The 17,500-nt window shown below is 49.8% G+C and overlaps 1 protein-coding gene across 1 annotated transcript; it reads left to right on the top strand.

Moving 5' to 3' along the window:
* Positions 1-254: 254 nt before the first annotated feature.
* Positions 255-6,226, top strand: tmcc3 (transmembrane and coiled-coil domain family 3). The gene is made up of 5 exons (XM_056276711.1): positions 255-338; positions 3,270-3,440; positions 4,196-4,986; positions 5,394-5,529; positions 5,855-6,226. The coding sequence occupies exons 1-5, from the start codon at positions 255-257 to the stop codon at positions 6,155-6,157; spliced, it is 1,485 nt and encodes a 494-aa protein (XP_056132686.1). The 3' UTR covers positions 6,158-6,226.
* The last annotated feature ends 11,274 nt before the right edge of the window (positions 6,227-17,500 follow it).

The following is a 17,500-nucleotide window of genomic DNA, read 5'->3' as shown; positions in this document are numbered from 1 at the left end:
GCATGTCTCCATGAATCCCTAAAGCCCAGCAGATTTATGGCCAGGCAGGTTTTTTTTTTTTTAAGTGTGTGAGAGGGAGAAAGATGAAGGAAAGGAGGGCAGGCGATAAGGGCTTGAGCCCACAAATGAATGCCTGCTCTGAATGCAAGTGAAGGAGGAAAGGTCACGTGTACATGCACAATGTGCATCTCTGGGAGTGAGAGGCGACAAGAGAGGAGGTTCGGTAGGCCTGCGCATTGGCGTGGGTGGAGGACATGGCTAAAGTGGCCATCGTCTTCTCACCAATGGTTGCAGAATGTGGTCATGTCCTGGCAACAGACAGTCGCTTGCCAAAGCTGGTTTGCTGTGCAGAACACAATGCTGGCTGTCTGAATGGACCATCTGGTGTGTACGTGTGTATATATAGAAGTGAACCCTAATTGACGACAACTTTTTTTGGGGGACAAAAGAGTGAGCGTGTGTGCATCCATGCCTGCAAGTGTCTGCGTTTTGAAAAAGTGTAAAGCAGGCGAATAAATTATTGACTTCTGGTTATTGCAGGTGTGTGTGTACAGCAGCAAACTAGGGACAAGGGTGGATGAGTCTGCATGATGCAGCATGAGCCACATGACTACAAGCCACAGGGCACAGTGAATAGTGTCTTTATACACGTCTATGTGCACTATAAGACAAGGACAAAGCCAAAATAACCCCCCCCCCCCGGGGTAAGCTCATAATTTTTATAATTTGGGACTTGGTCATGTACTCTGTGCTTGGCTGCCTTGGTAAGAGAAGTTGCCGCATACTAATATTTTAGATCGCCTTATATACACCGAAAAGCCAAAACATTACAATTTCATTTAGCGGACACTGTTATCCAAAGCGACGTACATCTGAGAGTTAACACAACACAAGCAAGGATCTAGTCAGGAGGCGACAAGGCAAGTAAGTGTAAAAAAAAACAAAAAAAAAACTAGGTTCAAGTCCAATAGGACATAGGTGTCAACAGGCAGTGCACAAAGGCAATGCATAGGGGTGCAAAGAAGCGAATTTTTTTCTATAGTAATACCATCAGGTGTGGAGGTGTTGGAGAAAGAGATGGGTCTTTAGCTTCTTCTTAAAGATGTAGGGGGACTCAGCGGCTCAAATGGAGTTTGGTAACTCGTTCCACCACCGGGGAACTACAGAAGAGAAGAGTCTGGCTGGTGACTTAGGGCCCCGTTATTGCGGAAGTGCCAGGCGCCTTTCATTGGCAGAGCGTAGTGAGCGGGACTGAGTGTAGACCTGAATGAGGGACTTCAGGTAGGTGGGAGCCGTTTTAGTTGCGGTTTCGTAAGCTAGCATCAAGGTGCTGAATTTGATGCGAGCAGCAACTGGGAGCCAGTGGAGGGATATGGACAGTGGAGTGCCATGTGCTGTTTTGGGCTGGTTGAAGACCAGATGTGCTGCTGTGCTCTGGATCATTTGCAGAGGTTTGAAAGCGCATGCAGGGAGACCTGCTGGTAAGGAGTTGCAGTAGTCAATATGTAATATAATAAGACCCTGTACCAGGAGTTGTGCTGCATGCTCAGACAGGTAGGGTCTAGTTTTCCTGATAATTGTACAGGCCAAATCGGCACGACCAGGCAGTCAAGCTCATGTGAACCTTAAAGGTTATTTGGTCATCAATCATGACACCCAGGTTTCAGGCAAACTTTGTGTGCATGAGTTTGGTTGATCCGAGCTGGATATTGATCTGTTGTTGTAAGGATGGACTGGCTGGGATGATGAGCTCAAGGAGCTTAAAACCACTGACAGGTAAGTCAGTAACATTGATTTCTTTACAATGGCACCTGTCATGGGGTGGGATGTATTGGGCAGCAAGTGAAGAGTGTGTTCTTGAAGTTGATGTGTTGGAAGCAGGGAAAATGGGCACACAAACGAACTGAGTGACTCTGATAAGGGCCAAATTGTGATGGCTAGACGACTGGGTCAGAGCATCTCCAAAACAGCAGGTCTTGTGGGGTGTTCCCAGTATACAGTGGTCAGTACCCACCAAAAGTGGTCCAAGGAAGGACAACCAGTGAACTGGTAACAGGGTCATGGGCGCCCAAGGCTCACTGAAGCACGTGGGGAGCGAAGGCTAGCCCGTCTGGTCTGATCCCACAGAAGAGCTACTGTAGCTCAAACTGCTGAAAAGGTTCATGCTGGCTATGATAAACAGGTGTCAGAACACAGCGTGCATCACAGCCTGCTGCGTATGGGGCTGCGAAGCCACAGACCGGTCAGAGTATCCATGATGATCCCTGCCCACCGCCAAAAGCACCTACAACGGGTCAGCGTCAGAACTGGACCTTGGAGCAGTGGGAGAAGGTGACCTGGTCTGATGAGTCACGTTTTCTTTTACATCATGTGGATGGCCGGGTGTGTGTTTGTCATTTGCCTGGGAAGGAGGTGGCAACAGGATGCATCGTGGGAAGAAGGCAAGCCAGCGAAGGCAGTGTTCTTCTGGGGAAATCCTGGGTCCTGGCTTTTATGTGGATGTTACTTTGACATGTAAACATCATTGCAGACCAGGTACACCCCTTCAAGGCAATGGCATGCCCTATGCGGTGGCCTCAGGTGGTTTTAATGTTTTGGCTGATCGGTGTGATCATCTGCTCTCGTCAATGCACACACTTTTTTTTACCCCCAGAAAAATGGGTAGAAGGGGGGGGGATTTTTTTGGAGCCCCAGGTTTCAACTGTTCCACTGAAGAAGTGCAGCCATGTCAGACTTTTATAGTAGAGACAGATTAACACTCGCTTTTACTGCCTTTCTTATCTGCTTCTTTCAAACCTGTGCCCCAGCATCTCAAGAGGCCATGCTGGCTCGTGTGCAATCGCAATAAAATCTCTCTGTGCTGCTTCGCTGCTTTCACTTTCACGCCTCTCTCATTTGCTCTCAAGGGGTTATTTCTGGAAACTTCTCGTTTTCTCTTGGCGTTAGGTGAGTGTGATGTCAGAGAGCTGCTGACTGTTGCTTGGACTGCTGCTGTGACTAAATGATCGACTAAATACAACCAGCAGGTACTTGTTGTGTGGCCCAGGAAATTTTACATCTGTGCATATTAATTCAAGGTTATTTCCCACGGTATGAAAACAGAAGTTACTGCACAAGGTTTTGTCAGTTAATTCAAGCGGTCTGGATCCTCTCGTTCAAGTTGTCCCAACACAATCTTAGCTCTGTCTGAGGTCATGCGCTTCATGTCCTCTTTCATAAATCCTCATAAATTTTTCTTTGTGTTTGTTTATGTGTGTGTCTGTGTGCAGGCAGAGCGCAGCGGCTGTGATGTCAACGTCCTCAGCATCCCAGTGCCGATGCGCCGTGGCGGCTCAGACTCCAACCTGGATGTGGTGGACAGTACAAGCGAGGGTGGGGTGGGCCTGGACTTCACCAAGGGACCGCTGGGCATCGACAGTCTACAGCAGAAGATCCTCAAGGTCAGAGATAAGACCCGACCCGCTTTTCATGGCGTCTTTGTATCTTTACTCTATTTGCACGACCAGCCATGTGGGCTCCCTGGCACCTGGTCCTGCTCAATAAATGTTACAGGATGATAATGCCACAGACACACAATGTGTTTTTAAATATGTTCCTTTAAGATTAAAGATGTTTGGGCATCCGGGTGGCGTGGCGGTCTATTCCGTTGCCTACCAACACGGGGATAACTGGTTCGAATCCCCATGTTACCTCTGGTTTGGTCCGGCGTCCCAACATACACAGTTGGCCATGTCTGCGGGTGGGAAACCAGATGTGGGTGTGCATCCTGGTCGTTGCACTAGCACCTCCTCTGGTCAGTCGGGAACCTGTTCAGGGGGGAGGGGTAATTGGGGGGAATAACGTGATCCTCCCACGCGCTACATCCCCCTGGCGAAATTCCTTACTGTCAGGTGAAAAGAAGCGGCTGGTGACTCCACATGTATGGGAGGAGGCATGTGGTAGTCTGCAGCCCTCCCCTGATCGGCAGAGGGGGTGGAGCAGCGACCCGGATGGCTCAAAAGAGTGGGGTAATTGGCCAAGTACAATTGGGGGGGGGGATTACAGATGTTCCTCATGGGATGACACACAAACACATATAACAATGAATGACATCAACTTACTTTCAAAATTATTAAGATTATGGAACATTTATATTGGCCGGTTCTAGGTACTTCCTCTGTCAACTTCCTGTCCTGTCTGTTCCGTCTTGCTGTAGGTGACCGAACAGATCAAGGTACAGCAGACAGTGCGTGACCAGAACGTGGCAGAGTACTTGAAGCTGGTGAACAATGCTGACAAGCAGCAGGTGTCGCGCATCCGGCAAGTGTTTGAGAAGAAGAACCAGAAGTCGGCCCACGCCATCGCCCGGCTGCAGAGGAAACTGGAGCAGTACCACCGCCGCATGAAGGACAGCGAGAGCAATGGCAAGCACGGCCACAAGGACGGCGGGGGCCACAAGGAGGCTGGTAGCCACAGCAAGGAGGGCAGCCTTCGAGACGTCAGTGCCAGCGGGCGCCACCCGGCCCTTGACAAGGTGAAGACCATAGGGCCCGGCGTGTCGCTCTCGCCTCCTTTCCTCTTCAACAAGTCACGCGAGTTTGCCAACCTCATCCGCAACAAGTTCGGTAGTGCCGACAACATTGCTCACATGAAGAGCTCAATGGAGACGGGGGCGGGGCTCCAGGCGGAAGGCGGGGCCAGGGCTCTGAGCGGAAGTGCCACAACGGTGGCCAAAGCCTCCAAGTACGCTAGCGACGACGAGTGCTCCACTGGAACATCCATGTCAGCCGACTCCAACGGGAACCCAGTGGGGGGGTCGGGGGCGGGGTCTGGAGTCGGCGGTACGGGGAGGTCAGATTCCCATGGCCGGCTGGGCGAGGTGCTGGAGGTGGTCAAGGAGATCAGGGAGGCCCAGGTGCAAATGGCCGAGGACATGGAGTCCCTGAAATCCCAGTTCAAAAGAGATTACAGCTACTTCACACAGACGCTCCAGGAGGAGAGATACAGGTATAACAACCCCCCCAGCCCCCCCCCCCCACACACACACACACGGCAATCAAACTACCAACTCTTGCCGTATTGCCAGTGAGCTACACAGGACCCAGACTCCTTCCTGCAGTTAGGTCAGCATTATTTTATGATCACATCTGGTTGGGTTCAAAAGGCTTTTTGACTACTGATAATCTTTATCTAACAATTTCTGATCGTGATAGTTGCCATGACTACTAAAAATAGACGGAGGAGCTTATTCACAAACCTCCAGACTGGAACGCCAGCTGAGTGTAACTGTTTTAACAGCTCAGCTGCAGAAGTAGATAAACTCCTGCACTTCAACTCGCCCACACACACTCAATTATGCATGTGTGTGTGTGTGTGTGGGTGTTTGTGTGGGTGTGGGTGTGGGTGTGGGTCAGGTACGAGCGTTTGGAAGACCAGCTAAACGACCTGACAGAGCTTCACCAGCACGAGACCAGCAACCTGAAACAAGAACTGGCCAGCATTGAGGAAAAGGTGGCCTACCAGGCTTATGAGAGGGGCAGAGATATACAGGTATGTATAGACTGCAGACACACACACACACACACAAAAGCATATCACTTCTTGCCACTTGACTGTATTTGAGCAGTTTTTCCACTGATAGGAGTTATGATTTAATGCATTTCCATTATTATTTTACGTGACACATAACTCCAGTCAGACATCTAGCTCATGGGTTCTGTAACTCCCATTAAAACCAATTAGGAAACACGGGTCCCATTTATATCTGAGCTTTCTTTTTTCTTCCTTTCACTTTATATCCTCTGTGTGTCGTTAACCCTAACCCTGCATGTGCGTATGCCTGTGTGCGTTGGTGCGGGTGTTTGTGCGCGCGCAGGAAGCCCTGGAGTCCTGCCAGACGCGCGTGTCCAAGCTGGAGCTGCAGCAGCAGCAGCAGCAGACGGTGCAGCTGGAGAACACCGACGCCAAGGTGCTGCTGGGCAAGTGCATCAACATCATGCTGGCCATCGCCACGGTGATCCTTGTCTGCGTCTCCACGGCGGCCAAGTTCGCCGCGCCGCTGCTGCGGAGCCGCGCCCACCTGGCGCTCACCTGCTTGGGCGTGTCCCTGCTGGTGCTACTCTGGAAGAACTGGGAGCAGTTGCAGTGTGCGTTCGAACACTTGGTTCTCCCACACTGAGCCGGGCTGCTTGCCTGCTAATGTGAAAAGAAGCCACCCCCCACCCCCCATTCCACCCCCACCCCCCATTCTGCCAACCCTTGACCAAGCCCCGGTTGGAGATCTGCAGGCGGTGTGTCATCAGAGATGTAATAAATGGGCGGAGTTTATTTATAGCCTTACAACCAGCCCTTGTCGCCCACCTCCTGTGGTCAGTAGTTCTTCTTGATAGTCCACAGCCTCTCGGTTGATGGTGCAGCGTTTTGCATGTCCAAGTTACTTGAAGTACGACTGCACACTGTGGTTGTCTGTAGCCTGAGAGTCATTCCTGTGTGGGCTTCACGCCCTGAAATTTCTACAAGCGGTCCACGGGACGCTAGCGGTTCCTGCCTATTTACCTGTAAGCATGAACTCGTTGGTCAAATGTACACGCAGTTATTATCACAGGTCAAACTCCGTATAAAGACGTTTTTCTTTCATCTCATGACATGCTGACTGCACTACAAGTATTATAATAATAATAGAAATAAAGGAAGCTGACCCACGTGTGTAGGCACGGTGTAACCCTGTGCTGAATCAGTAGAACCGGCACCACTCAACCAATGGCAGATAAGTCCGCCGGATCTCACCGGTCAGATAAGCGCCGCACAGATAGCCAGGCATGTGACGGGCTCGTGGAGCCAGCCCAGTTCTTAACATGGGAGGAGATTCCGGTAGCTCCCACAGTTAAGCCGGTGCACTCTGGATAAAGTTAGTTCTCTCGTAGAATAATAGAAACAGAAAGATTCATTTCCAGTCCTTGAAGGGAAGCATCATACATCCCCCCCCCTTCCCGTTTCATAGCCGTGTCTCTCTTTTATAACGAAACACTGAAAGGCGGAATTTTAATTAAGCCTCAGTACCTGTCTGGGAGTCACACATAACCTGCAGGTGACCTCGCTTATGCACCGGGCAGCTGTGACACACACACACACACACACACACACACACACACACACACACACACACACACACACACACACACACACACTTGGGTTGATTTAATTGTTCTATTTGTCACTGAGCTGTATTGTATTTATGGACATTTTTTGCTGACGATGTCATGTGCAAAGTGTAAGCTAACTACATACACAATATGGAACTGTATGTTTGTTCGTATTTCTGTCGGTCTATGGGTGAACCTGTGCGTTTGCTCCCCCCCCCCCCCCCCCGCCTGTGTGTCTACATTTTTCTAAGGGCAAATGTTGTGAGCCATCTCCTGTCATGTTTTATGGCATTCGGTGGGGGGCGGCGGGGGGGCGCTTCTGTCACACAAACTTTGTTCCTGTTGTGTTGATACTTGCAAATGGATTTGAGGTGAAGGGTGGTCTGAGACGGTTTGTTCTCCTCTATCAAACGCTGCTCCATTAGCATCGAGCCTTGCTAACTGAGCTGAGAGGGGGGCCTCCATGATGCCTCCTCCTCCTCCCCATGCAGAGAGCAATAGTACTTACCTCTGGTATGAAGGAAGCACGACCCCGCTATGGTTCCTGCCCCCTCCGAATAGGAACAAAGCTCTGGATGAGAGCGTTTATTTCAAAACGCGCTTCGCTGAAAGACGCCCGTGTTACGGAACTGCCTTTTTATGACGTGAACAGAACAAAATGAACTTTCGTGCAAAGCCTGTGATGCTATGGTCTGTTTGGCCGGAGTGATTAGAACAAAGTAGCCCCGTGCTCCCTCGCCCCATATCACTGTGATGACCAGAAAGAGGAAAAGGGATTTATAGGGGTCCGACGCCTTTAATGCATTTATTTTCATTTTCCTGTGTACTATGCTACTATCGATGTCTCTTGAGAAAGCCAAAAACTGGAGAGATATTTGGGGTTTTCTTTGCATTTTCCGCAGCTTTAAGGGCCTCTCAGCCTTCCGGTGTGGTGACATAATCACTTCAGCTCTTCTTCTTTTTTTACCATTAGTTTTTGATATCCTGGCATTCCAAACACTATTCTGACCAGGACAGAGGGGCAAACCCTCTCAGAAAACTGGAATACCAATTCCCGGTTGTTTCTCTGGAATGCTGTTGTCCTCTGGGAATTCCTTCACGTGTGTTGGTTTGTCTGGTAATGGCTTTTCCATTGTAGCTTTTTTTTTTCAAGTGTAAAAAAATAAATGTCTTTTCTAAAAAAAAAGAAAAATCCTTTGGCGTCTGATTCTCTGTGTTCTTTACTAGTTCATTTTATCTTGGACAAGTAATGCATAATTGGATTAGTTCACGATCTCTCATCCATTATGCATCAGACTTCAGACGGATTCTGACGAAAGGAGGATGAGGCGAACATCAAACTGCTTCTGTAGGTATCACGTCTCAACAACTTCATACAGACATGTTCTTCATGACACCATGATTTGTTTCATGATTTTTATTTTAGTTCTTTTTTTACATGATGATGCTGGTTGTGTGGCTGGGGTCCTGGGCTGTTCCGGTGGCATCTGGACACTGCTTGGCACCCTCCTCATATTCTTCATATATTTTATAATTCCGTTATAATTCTGTTATCCTCTTTCAATGTTGTATTGTGTAAATTGTGTAAACACAACATCCATTGCACGTTGTCTGTCTTGGGAGAGAGATCCCTCCTCTGTTGCTCTCCCTTATGTTTCTTCCTGTTTTTTCTCCCTGTTAAAGGGTTTTTTCTTTGTTTTTCTTTTAGGGAGTTGTTCTTTATCCGATTTGAGGGTCTAAGGACAGGATGTTGTGTTGCTGTAAATCCCCTTGAGACAAATTTGCAATTTGTGAGACTGGGCTATACAAACAAAATTGACTTGGCTTGACACCATGCACTGGTGCTGGAGCAAATACAAGACAACTTTGCATCCCAGTGTTTTGGCACAAACACTATGTACAGCATATTTTCTTGTATCATGAAAATTGTTAGCCTTGCAGATGTGTTGAAAAGTTTTCATTTTTGTGTAATTGACACACGCAAAGTATTGTAACGATCACGGATGAGTAGGCTCGGTAGACCTTGACTGACGGGGCGGACCCTTTAGTCGACTGGTCAACGTTGTAGCTTGCGGTGTGGGAGCCACGGGTTCGCGTACAGGCTGTGGCGGCGGTCTCCCGGACTGCCCCCCGATATTCGCTACAGTATGTGCTAGCATAATGCACAGCTGCATTAACAAAGTCTTGATATTTAATTTTGCACATATCTACATTTTCTTTTTCTTTTTCTTTAGAATAAATTTTGTAATATTTATACCCGCTGATTTTTTTTTTAGATTAAACGAGGGGGAAAAAAATTCTCTAATGTTCAAGGGGTCATACGTCATTAAACCACCAGTCCAGGTTTCCCAGTGGAGTCTCAGTACCTCCCTTAAGTGGGTTGGTACCACCATAAAAATTAAGACAGACAAAGGGGAAAGCGCTGCTGTAACTCATATTTAGAAATTTTAGAAGAAAACCACTTTATTTAAACATGACATATGCCTGTCCTAAGCCTCTTGTTTATTACATTTTACATTATATTATCTTGTATATATATATTTTGGCGTTTGACGTTGGCGCGCAGCTTCACGTCCACCACAGAAACTTCCTGGTAAAGTACGACTCCCCACTTCGTGTTAAAGAGCGTTGTTATGTATGCACACATCGACAGTGCTGCATTTGATTTGGTGCTGTTCTATTGTGCTGGGATCGATTGGTGATGCCTGCGGGCTCTGGGTTGTTTGATCGGGTCTGCCTTTGATGCTGTGTCAGTCTAAATAAAGAATGCCACGGAGAGGTTGTGTCGAGCGACAGCGCTGTGTCCTGACGTGATTTAAAAATACAATATTGGCGACGAGGATGGCTAATATCTCTCTCCCACCACCTGCCCCCTTCCTGGCATTACCTGGCGAGCCTCCGGTACCATGGACTCGCTGGCTACATAGTTTTGAAAATTACATCATCGCCTCAGGGCTCGACGACGTGAGCCAGGCTAGGAAGACGGCTCTGTTGCTACACTGCTTGGGAGCAGAGGGTCATCGTGTGCTCGAGACTCTGGGGAACGTCACAAACTTTGACGAAGCTGTGGGACTTATGAGCACCCATTTCGCTGCTCCACAGAGTGCCCTCCTTCGGCGATTTATATTCCGTCAGCGACACCAACTGCCTGGTGAGTCTGTGCGGCAGTACGTAGCTAATTTGCGAGGGCTAGCTAGCTCATGCAAGTTTGGCGCGCTTCAGGACGAGATGGTTCGCGACCAGCTAATCGAACACACCAACAACGCAAAGGTGCGTGAGACTCTCCTGCTGGAAAAAGACGATCTGCTGCTGTCCAGAGCAATTACCATCGCACTACAGGTTGAGGGAGCAGCTGAGTGTGCTGCTATGCTAAATACACAGCAAGTGGCCACCTCCAGTCAAGCTGCCAACGACTCCTCCCTCTACTCACGGCTGCCTCTCGGGACGCAACCCAACCAGAGCGAGGCGGGCGCCGACTCCACTGGGGACGTCTTGCAACTGCAACGACGGCGTTCTCGGCCCCGCCCTCAACAGTCCTGTGGTAACTGTGGGTCTCGGTCTCATGTTTCAAGGGCTCAGAACTGCCCTGCCCGTGGCCAGACATGCCGTAGCTGCGGTAAGCACAATCACTTTGCCAACGTCTGTCGATCTTCCCCGGCTGGGTCAGAGGGCCACACCCCCCAGTCTTCAACCGCCGTCATTCACAAGGTGAGCTCTGGGCCAGTGTCATTCAAATCATGCACAGTCAACATTAATGATGTGTGCATCCCCCTGCTGTTGGACACCGGTGCAAGTGTGTCTCTCCTGAATGTTGATACCTACAGTCAATTTTTCGGTTCACTGCCACTGTCCGCACCCTCAGCTGTCCTCTGTGGGTATGGTGACTCCAAAATCGATCTGGTTGGCTCTCTCCAACTGACAGTCCGCTATGGAACCAAGCTGGTGCCCAATGCAGTTTTTCATGTGGCACGCCGTGGGGCCAACCTGATGGGCCTGGACCTGTTCTCCGCTCTGGGGTTCTCCCTCTTAGACACAAGGGGGGCAGCAATCCTGACTGTTGCCACACCTTGGCAGCAGAAGTGGCCATCGCTGTTTATGGGGCTGGGCTGCCTCTCCGCCTTCACCCATCAACCTCTCCTCAACCCTGCTGTGAAATCTGTCATCCAACCACTGCGCCGCATCCCGTTGGCTCTCCGTGATGGGGTCTCCGCCGAGCTGCAACAACTGCTGGAAGCTGGCATCATTGAACCGGTGGACGCGTCACCTTGGGTCTCAAACCTCGTGGTGGCTAAGAAGAAGTCGGGGGGCCTGCGTGTCTGCGTCGATCTACGTGCAGTAAATAAGGCAGTGGTCCCTGATAAGTATCCACTGCCCACCTCAGAAGAACTCACTGCTCAGTTCTATGGCTCTGAGGTGTTCTCCAAGCTCGACCTCAGACAGGGGTACTTACAGGTGCCCCTCCACCCCAGCAGCCGAAACCTCACAGCCTTTGTGACACATGCAGGAGTGTTTCGCTACACCAGGATGCCTTTCGGTCTCAGCTCCGCCCCTAGCTGCTTCCAGAAAATCATGGTCTCCGTGCTGGCTGGCATACTGGGCGTGGCCATTTATCTGGACGATACAGTGGTACACGGGCCCACCAGTGAAATCCACGACAAGCGCCTTAACATGGTCTTCGCAGCCCTGTCCAAGCACAAGCTAACTCTCAATGCTGAGAAATGTGTCCTCTCTGTGCCAGCCATCGACTTCGTGGGGTTCCGGCTGTCAGCGAGCGGTGTAACTCCACTACAATCCAACGTGGACGCCATTCAGGCCATCCCTGAGCCCAGCTCGGCCGCCCAGGTTGCCTCCTTCCTGGGTATGACAAGTTACTACCTGAGGTTTCTTCCCCAGTACTCTGCGACCACAGCCCCCCTGCACCAGCTGCTGCGTAAGGACGAGCCATGGGTGTGGTCAAAGGCATGCAGTGACGCTGTGCGTGATCTCAAGACTCAACTGACTTCCCCACCAGTGTTTGCTCACTTCGACATCTCCAGCTCCACCTTTGTGACCTGTGACGCATCAGCCACAGCGATAGGGGCCGTGCTGTCTCAAACCCAGAACGGTGTGGAGAAGCCCATTGCCTTCGCCTCCCGTGCCCTCAACCTGACCGAGCAGCGGTACTCCGTGGGTGAGCGTGAGGCGTTAGCCTGTATCTGGGCTTGTGAAAGGTGGCACCTCTACCTCTATGGCCGCTCCTTCACCCTCAGGACAGATCACCAGGCCCTGACAGCGCTGCTGTCCACATCTGGGACAGGCCACAAACCCCTGAGGCTGCACCGCTGGTCTGACCGCCTCCGCCAGTACAACTTCAGCCTGCAGTTCACCCCAGGCAGAGACAATGTTGTCGCCGACCTGCTCTCTCGCTCTGTCTCCACCCCAGCTCCACAGACGGACACTGACTGTGTGGAAAAGGACATTGTCCAAATGCTACACACACCCCTCCAGGCCACTGTCTCTCTGCAGGAGCTGAGGGCAGCCTCCGAACAGGACCCTGTCCTCTCCCAGCTCCGCACCTACATCCAGAACGGCTGGCCTCACAAGGTCCCAGAGGAGCTGGCTGCGTTCGCCCGAGTCAGACAGGAGCTCTCCTGCTGGAACGACACCTGCGTGGCACGTGGGTTTTGCACAGTGGTCCCAGCTGCTCTCCGTGCACGTGTTTTGAAAACGGCGCATGAAGGCCACCTGGGCATTGTGAAACTGAAACAGCGCTGCCGAGACCTGGTGTGGTGGCCGGGGATAGACAGAGATATTGAGGCTCTGGTGAAGGACTGTTCTGCCTGCCTTGTGAGTGGCAAGACTGGCCACCAGGCTTCCCCACCCCTGCAACCTCTCGCCTGGCCCTCTCAGCCCTGGGAACACCTGCAGTTGGACATTTGTGGTGAGATCCATGGAGTTCCCCACCACCAACGCTTCATGGTGGTCGCCTACGATCTACACTCAAAATGGCCTGAACTCACCACTTCCGGCACTGTGACCTCACAGATCATCATCGACTTCCTGGACTCTCTTTTCTCTCGCTGGGGCCTCCCAAAGGCCATCACCACTGACAACGGCCCTCAGCTGGTCTCTGCTGAGTTCACTGCTTATCTCGAAAGCAAGGGCATCCGTCATATACGCACTGCGTACTACCACCCCCAGGCCAATGGCGGCGTTGAACGTTTTCACCAGTCACTGAAGAACGGCCTCAGAGCACACATGGCCCAAGGGTGCTCTTTCACGCAGGCCATCCGTCACACTCTGCTGCACTATCGGGCCACACAGCACTCGACCACAGGCGTCTCCCCAGCCTCTCTCATGCTAGGCCGGGAACTGTGCATGCCCCTTGACAGGCTCCGCCCCTCCACACCTCAGGCACCTCCCTCTGGGGTCAGAGCCTCAGTCACTCGTCAGCAGATGCGGATGAAGCAACGGTTTGACCAGTCAAAACGAACCAGGGTGCCAGACATCAATGTGTCAGACTGGGTCAGGGTCCGCAGGCCCCACAGGGACAATAAAATGGCTTCATACTGGTCCTCTCCTCTCCAAGTCACCCGTCAGCTGGGCCCAGCCACTTACCTCCTCAGCGATGGCACTCGGTGGCACTCCAGTCGTCTACGGAAGGTGTCAGCTCCGCCACACACAGCTGGTGACACAACCATAGCCATTCCCTCAGCATGGCGAGACGCCCCGGGGCTTCATGCAGCTCCTACACGGGCCCCAGACATTTCTGGGCCTCAGCTTCCCCTGCCATCTCCCTCCCCACCTCGGCCTGCCCAGCCTCAGGCCGCCCCGCGACCTGTTCGCACACGTTTACGCCCTGGCCACCTAGAGGACTTTGTGTCAACCTTTCATGTTTGAAATCCTGCCGGGGGGGGGGGGGAAATGTTATGTATGCACACATCGACAGTGCTGCATTTGATTTGGTGCTGTTCTATTGTGCTGGGATCGATTGGTGATGCCTGCGGGCTCTGGGTTGTTTGATCGGGTCTGCCTTTGATGCTGTGTCAGTCTAAATAAAGAATGCCACGGAGAGGTTGTGTCGAGCGACAGCGCTGTGTCCTGACGTGATTTAAAAATACAATAAGCGTTTACTTGCTTCAGTCTCTTAACTTAAGGTTTGTCCAACATTAGCTAGCAGCAATCTACTATGTCACTAGTTAGTTAACCACTCTTGCTGGAATGCACTGTAGCTCGCTGGCTAACGTTAGCGCGTTCTCACATACAGTTGCTAGCTAACTTGGGGCTCTTTCTGTTAGCCTAAGTTACAACCATGAGTTCACCATGTGAAAGACGCCTACTTGTGAAATAATGTTTCCGTCATGCCACAGTCATTGCTAAGTAAGTGAAACTAATGCTGCGTCCCAGACACCTTCAGGAATAAGGACAGAGAGGTACGGTGCCTCCACCACAGTGTGGATTATTCATTCTATCTACACGCTGGAGAGTATAAGAGATGATGACGTCCAGGGATCCGTCAAAGGCTTATCTCCGAGTACGCTGTTATATTTGAAGTTTTTTGGTTTTGTAATATCAGCTGCCATTTCAGCGGAAAGCTCTTTTGTGTTAATTAACGTTTGAATTTTAGCTGCAGAAGGCCTTATCTAGCAGGCCCACATACAGCCTGTGCTGTTTCTCCTGACGCGCCAGCTCTGCTGAAAAGGCAGCGTCATTCCACTGAGATCTGCACGGATGCAGTAGATCTTCTCGCTGTCTTGTGGAGGGAAACTGCACGCATCCTAAATTTAAGCAGTTTTTTTTAATGCCCTTGAGGACATTCAGCTGGTAAAAAAAAATCTCTTCCCTAAATCTTAAAGCAGGGAACAATCTTGGTGATGTTCCCCCATCTGCATAATGATGAGCTCTTCCGTAGAAAGAATGAGATTGAGTTAGACTAATAAATTTTTTGGTTGGACGAGTAAGGACTTCAATGAAAGTGATGCTGAAAGGGCAGAAAAGGAATATAAACCTGATTTGTCTGTCAGAGCTCAGACATTTTGTAGGAGTAAAAAGTGAATTGTCAGTGCTTGCAGCCTTAAAGTCATTTACACTATTCTGTCCAGATTTTAATTAGCTTACTACTTCTCTCAACTGCTATAACACTACCACATTTCTTTTTAAACAGGGATGCATTCAAAAAAAATAAATAAAAGTGATTTGCTTCTGTCACGCCGGGAGCAGGAATTGAGGACCCAAATGGAGACAGCGGAGACAGGCTGGGCTAGAGCAACGCTTTAATGGAGCAAGCAATCTCACAAAAAACAGGAGCGGTGGGCACTGGCAGCAAGGAAGGCTCGAGACAAGATGTGAAGCATCCGGCTCCTAAAAGTTACCATAACGACCCGACAAAGAGCCGGAGCAACCCGGGGGGGATATAACTGCTGGGGAGCCAATCAGGGAACTGGGGAACAGGTGAACAAAGCAGGGGCAGAAACAGAAATGGCACGCCAATCAGGGAAGGAGGGCAAAGCGGGGGCAGGAACAGAAATGGCAAAACTTGTGAGCCTTCAGGCTCACAGAGGAGGCGCTAGTGCAGCGACCAGGACACATCCCCACATCCGGCTTCCCACCCGCAGACACGGCCAAGCCGGAAGTAACGCGGGGATTCGAACCTGTGATCCCCTGTGTTGGTACACAACAGAATAGACCGCCACGCCACCTGGATGCCAAACAAATGTGTTTTAACACAAATTTGAGGTACATCTACACTACCGTTCAAAAGTTTGGGATCACCCAAACAATTTTGTGTTTTCCATGAAAAGTCACACTTATTCACCACCATATGTTGTGAAATGAATAGAAAATAGAGTCAAGACATTGACAAGGTTAGAAATAATGATTTGTATTTGAAATAAGATTTTTTTTACATCAAACTTTGCTTTCGTCAAAGAATCCTCCATTTGCAGCAATTACAGCATTGCAGACCTTTGGCATTCTAGCTGTTAATTTGTTGAGGTAATCTGGAGAAATTGCACCCCACGCTTCCAGAAGCAGCTCCCACAAGTTGGATTGGTTGGATGGGCACTTCTTGCGTACCATACGGTCAAGCTGCTCCCACAACAGCTCAATGGGGTTCGGATCTGGTGACTGCGCTGGCCACTCCATTACCGATAGAATACCAGCTGCCTGCTTCTGCTCTAAATAGTTCTTGCACAATTTGGAGGTGTGTTTAGGGTCATTGTCCTGTTGTAGGATGAAATTGGCTCCAATCAAGCGCTGTCTACTGGGTATGGCATGGCGTTGCAAAATGGAGTGATAGCCTTCCTTATTCAGAATCCCTTTTACCCTGTACAAATCTCCCACCTTACCAGCACCAAAGCAACCCCAGACCATCACATTACCTCCACCATGCTTAACAGATGGCGTCAGGCATTCTTCCAGCATCTTTTCATTTGTTCTGCGTCTCACAAACGTTCTTCTTTGTGATCCAAACACCTCAAACTTGGATTCATCCGTCCACAACACTTTTTTCCAGTCTTCCTCTGTCCAATGTCTGTGTTCTTTTGCCCATCTTAATCTTTTTCTTTTATTGGTCAGTCTCAGATATGGCTTTTTCTTTGCCACTCTGCCCTGAAGCCCAGAATCCCGCAGCCGCCTCTTCACTGTAGATGTTGACACTGGTGTTTTGCGGGTACTATTTAATGAAGATGCCAGTTGGGGACCTGTGAGGCGTCTGTTTCTCAAACTAGAGACTCTAATGTACTTATCTTCTTGCTCAGTTTTGCAACGCGGCCTCCCACTTCTTTTTCTACTCTGGTTAGAGCCTGTTTGTGCTGTCCTCTGAAGGGAGTAGTACACACCGGTGTAGGAAATCTTCAATTTCTTAGCAATTGCTCGCATGGAATAGCCTTCATTTCTAAGAACAAGAATAGACTGTCGAGTTTCAGATGAAAGTTCTCTTTTTCTGGCCATTTTGAGCGTTTAATTGACCCCACAAATGTGATGCTCCAGAAACTCAATCTGCTCAAAGGAAGGTCAGTTTTGTAGCTTCTGTAACGAGCTAAACTGTTTTCAGATGTGTGAACATGATTGCACAAGGGTTTTCTAATCATCAATTAGCCTTCTGAGCCAATGAGCAAACACATTGTACCATTAGAACACTGGAGTGATAGTTGCTTGAAATGGGCCTCTATACACCTATGTAGATATTGCACCAAAAACCAGACATTTGCAGCTAGAATAGTCATTTACCACATTAGCAATGTATAGAGTGTATTTCTTTAAAGTTAAGACTAGTTTAAAGTTATCTTCATTGAAAAGTACAGTGCTTTTCCTTCAAAAATATGGACATTTCAATGTGATCCCAAACTTTTGAACGGTAGTGTACACCGATCAGCCAAAACAGTAAGTGAATAACATTA

The sequence above is a fragment of the Lampris incognitus genome, chromosome 3 (genome assembly GCF_029633865.1).
Source record: "Lampris incognitus isolate fLamInc1 chromosome 3, fLamInc1.hap2, whole genome shotgun sequence".
Classification (NCBI taxonomy): Eukaryota; Metazoa; Chordata; class Actinopteri; order Lampriformes; family Lampridae; genus Lampris; species Lampris incognitus.
Note: the sequence above shows the minus strand (reverse complement) of the source record. Positions and strands in the feature narration are given on the sequence as shown.

Bases quoted from the DNA above. Each gene is read 5' to 3' on its own strand.
- tmcc3 (XM_056276711.1), top strand. From the start codon at position 255: ATGGCTAAAGTGGCCATCGTCTTCTCACCAATGGTTGCAGAATGTGGT. The intron at 4,987-5,393 runs GTATAACAACCC...GGTGTGGGTCAG, and splicing joins CTCCAGGAGGAGAGATACAG to GTACGAGCGTTTGGAAGACC. The intron at 5,530-5,854 runs GTATGTATAGAC...GTGCGCGCGCAG, and splicing joins AGAGGGGCAGAGATATACAG to GAAGCCCTGGAGTCCTGCCA.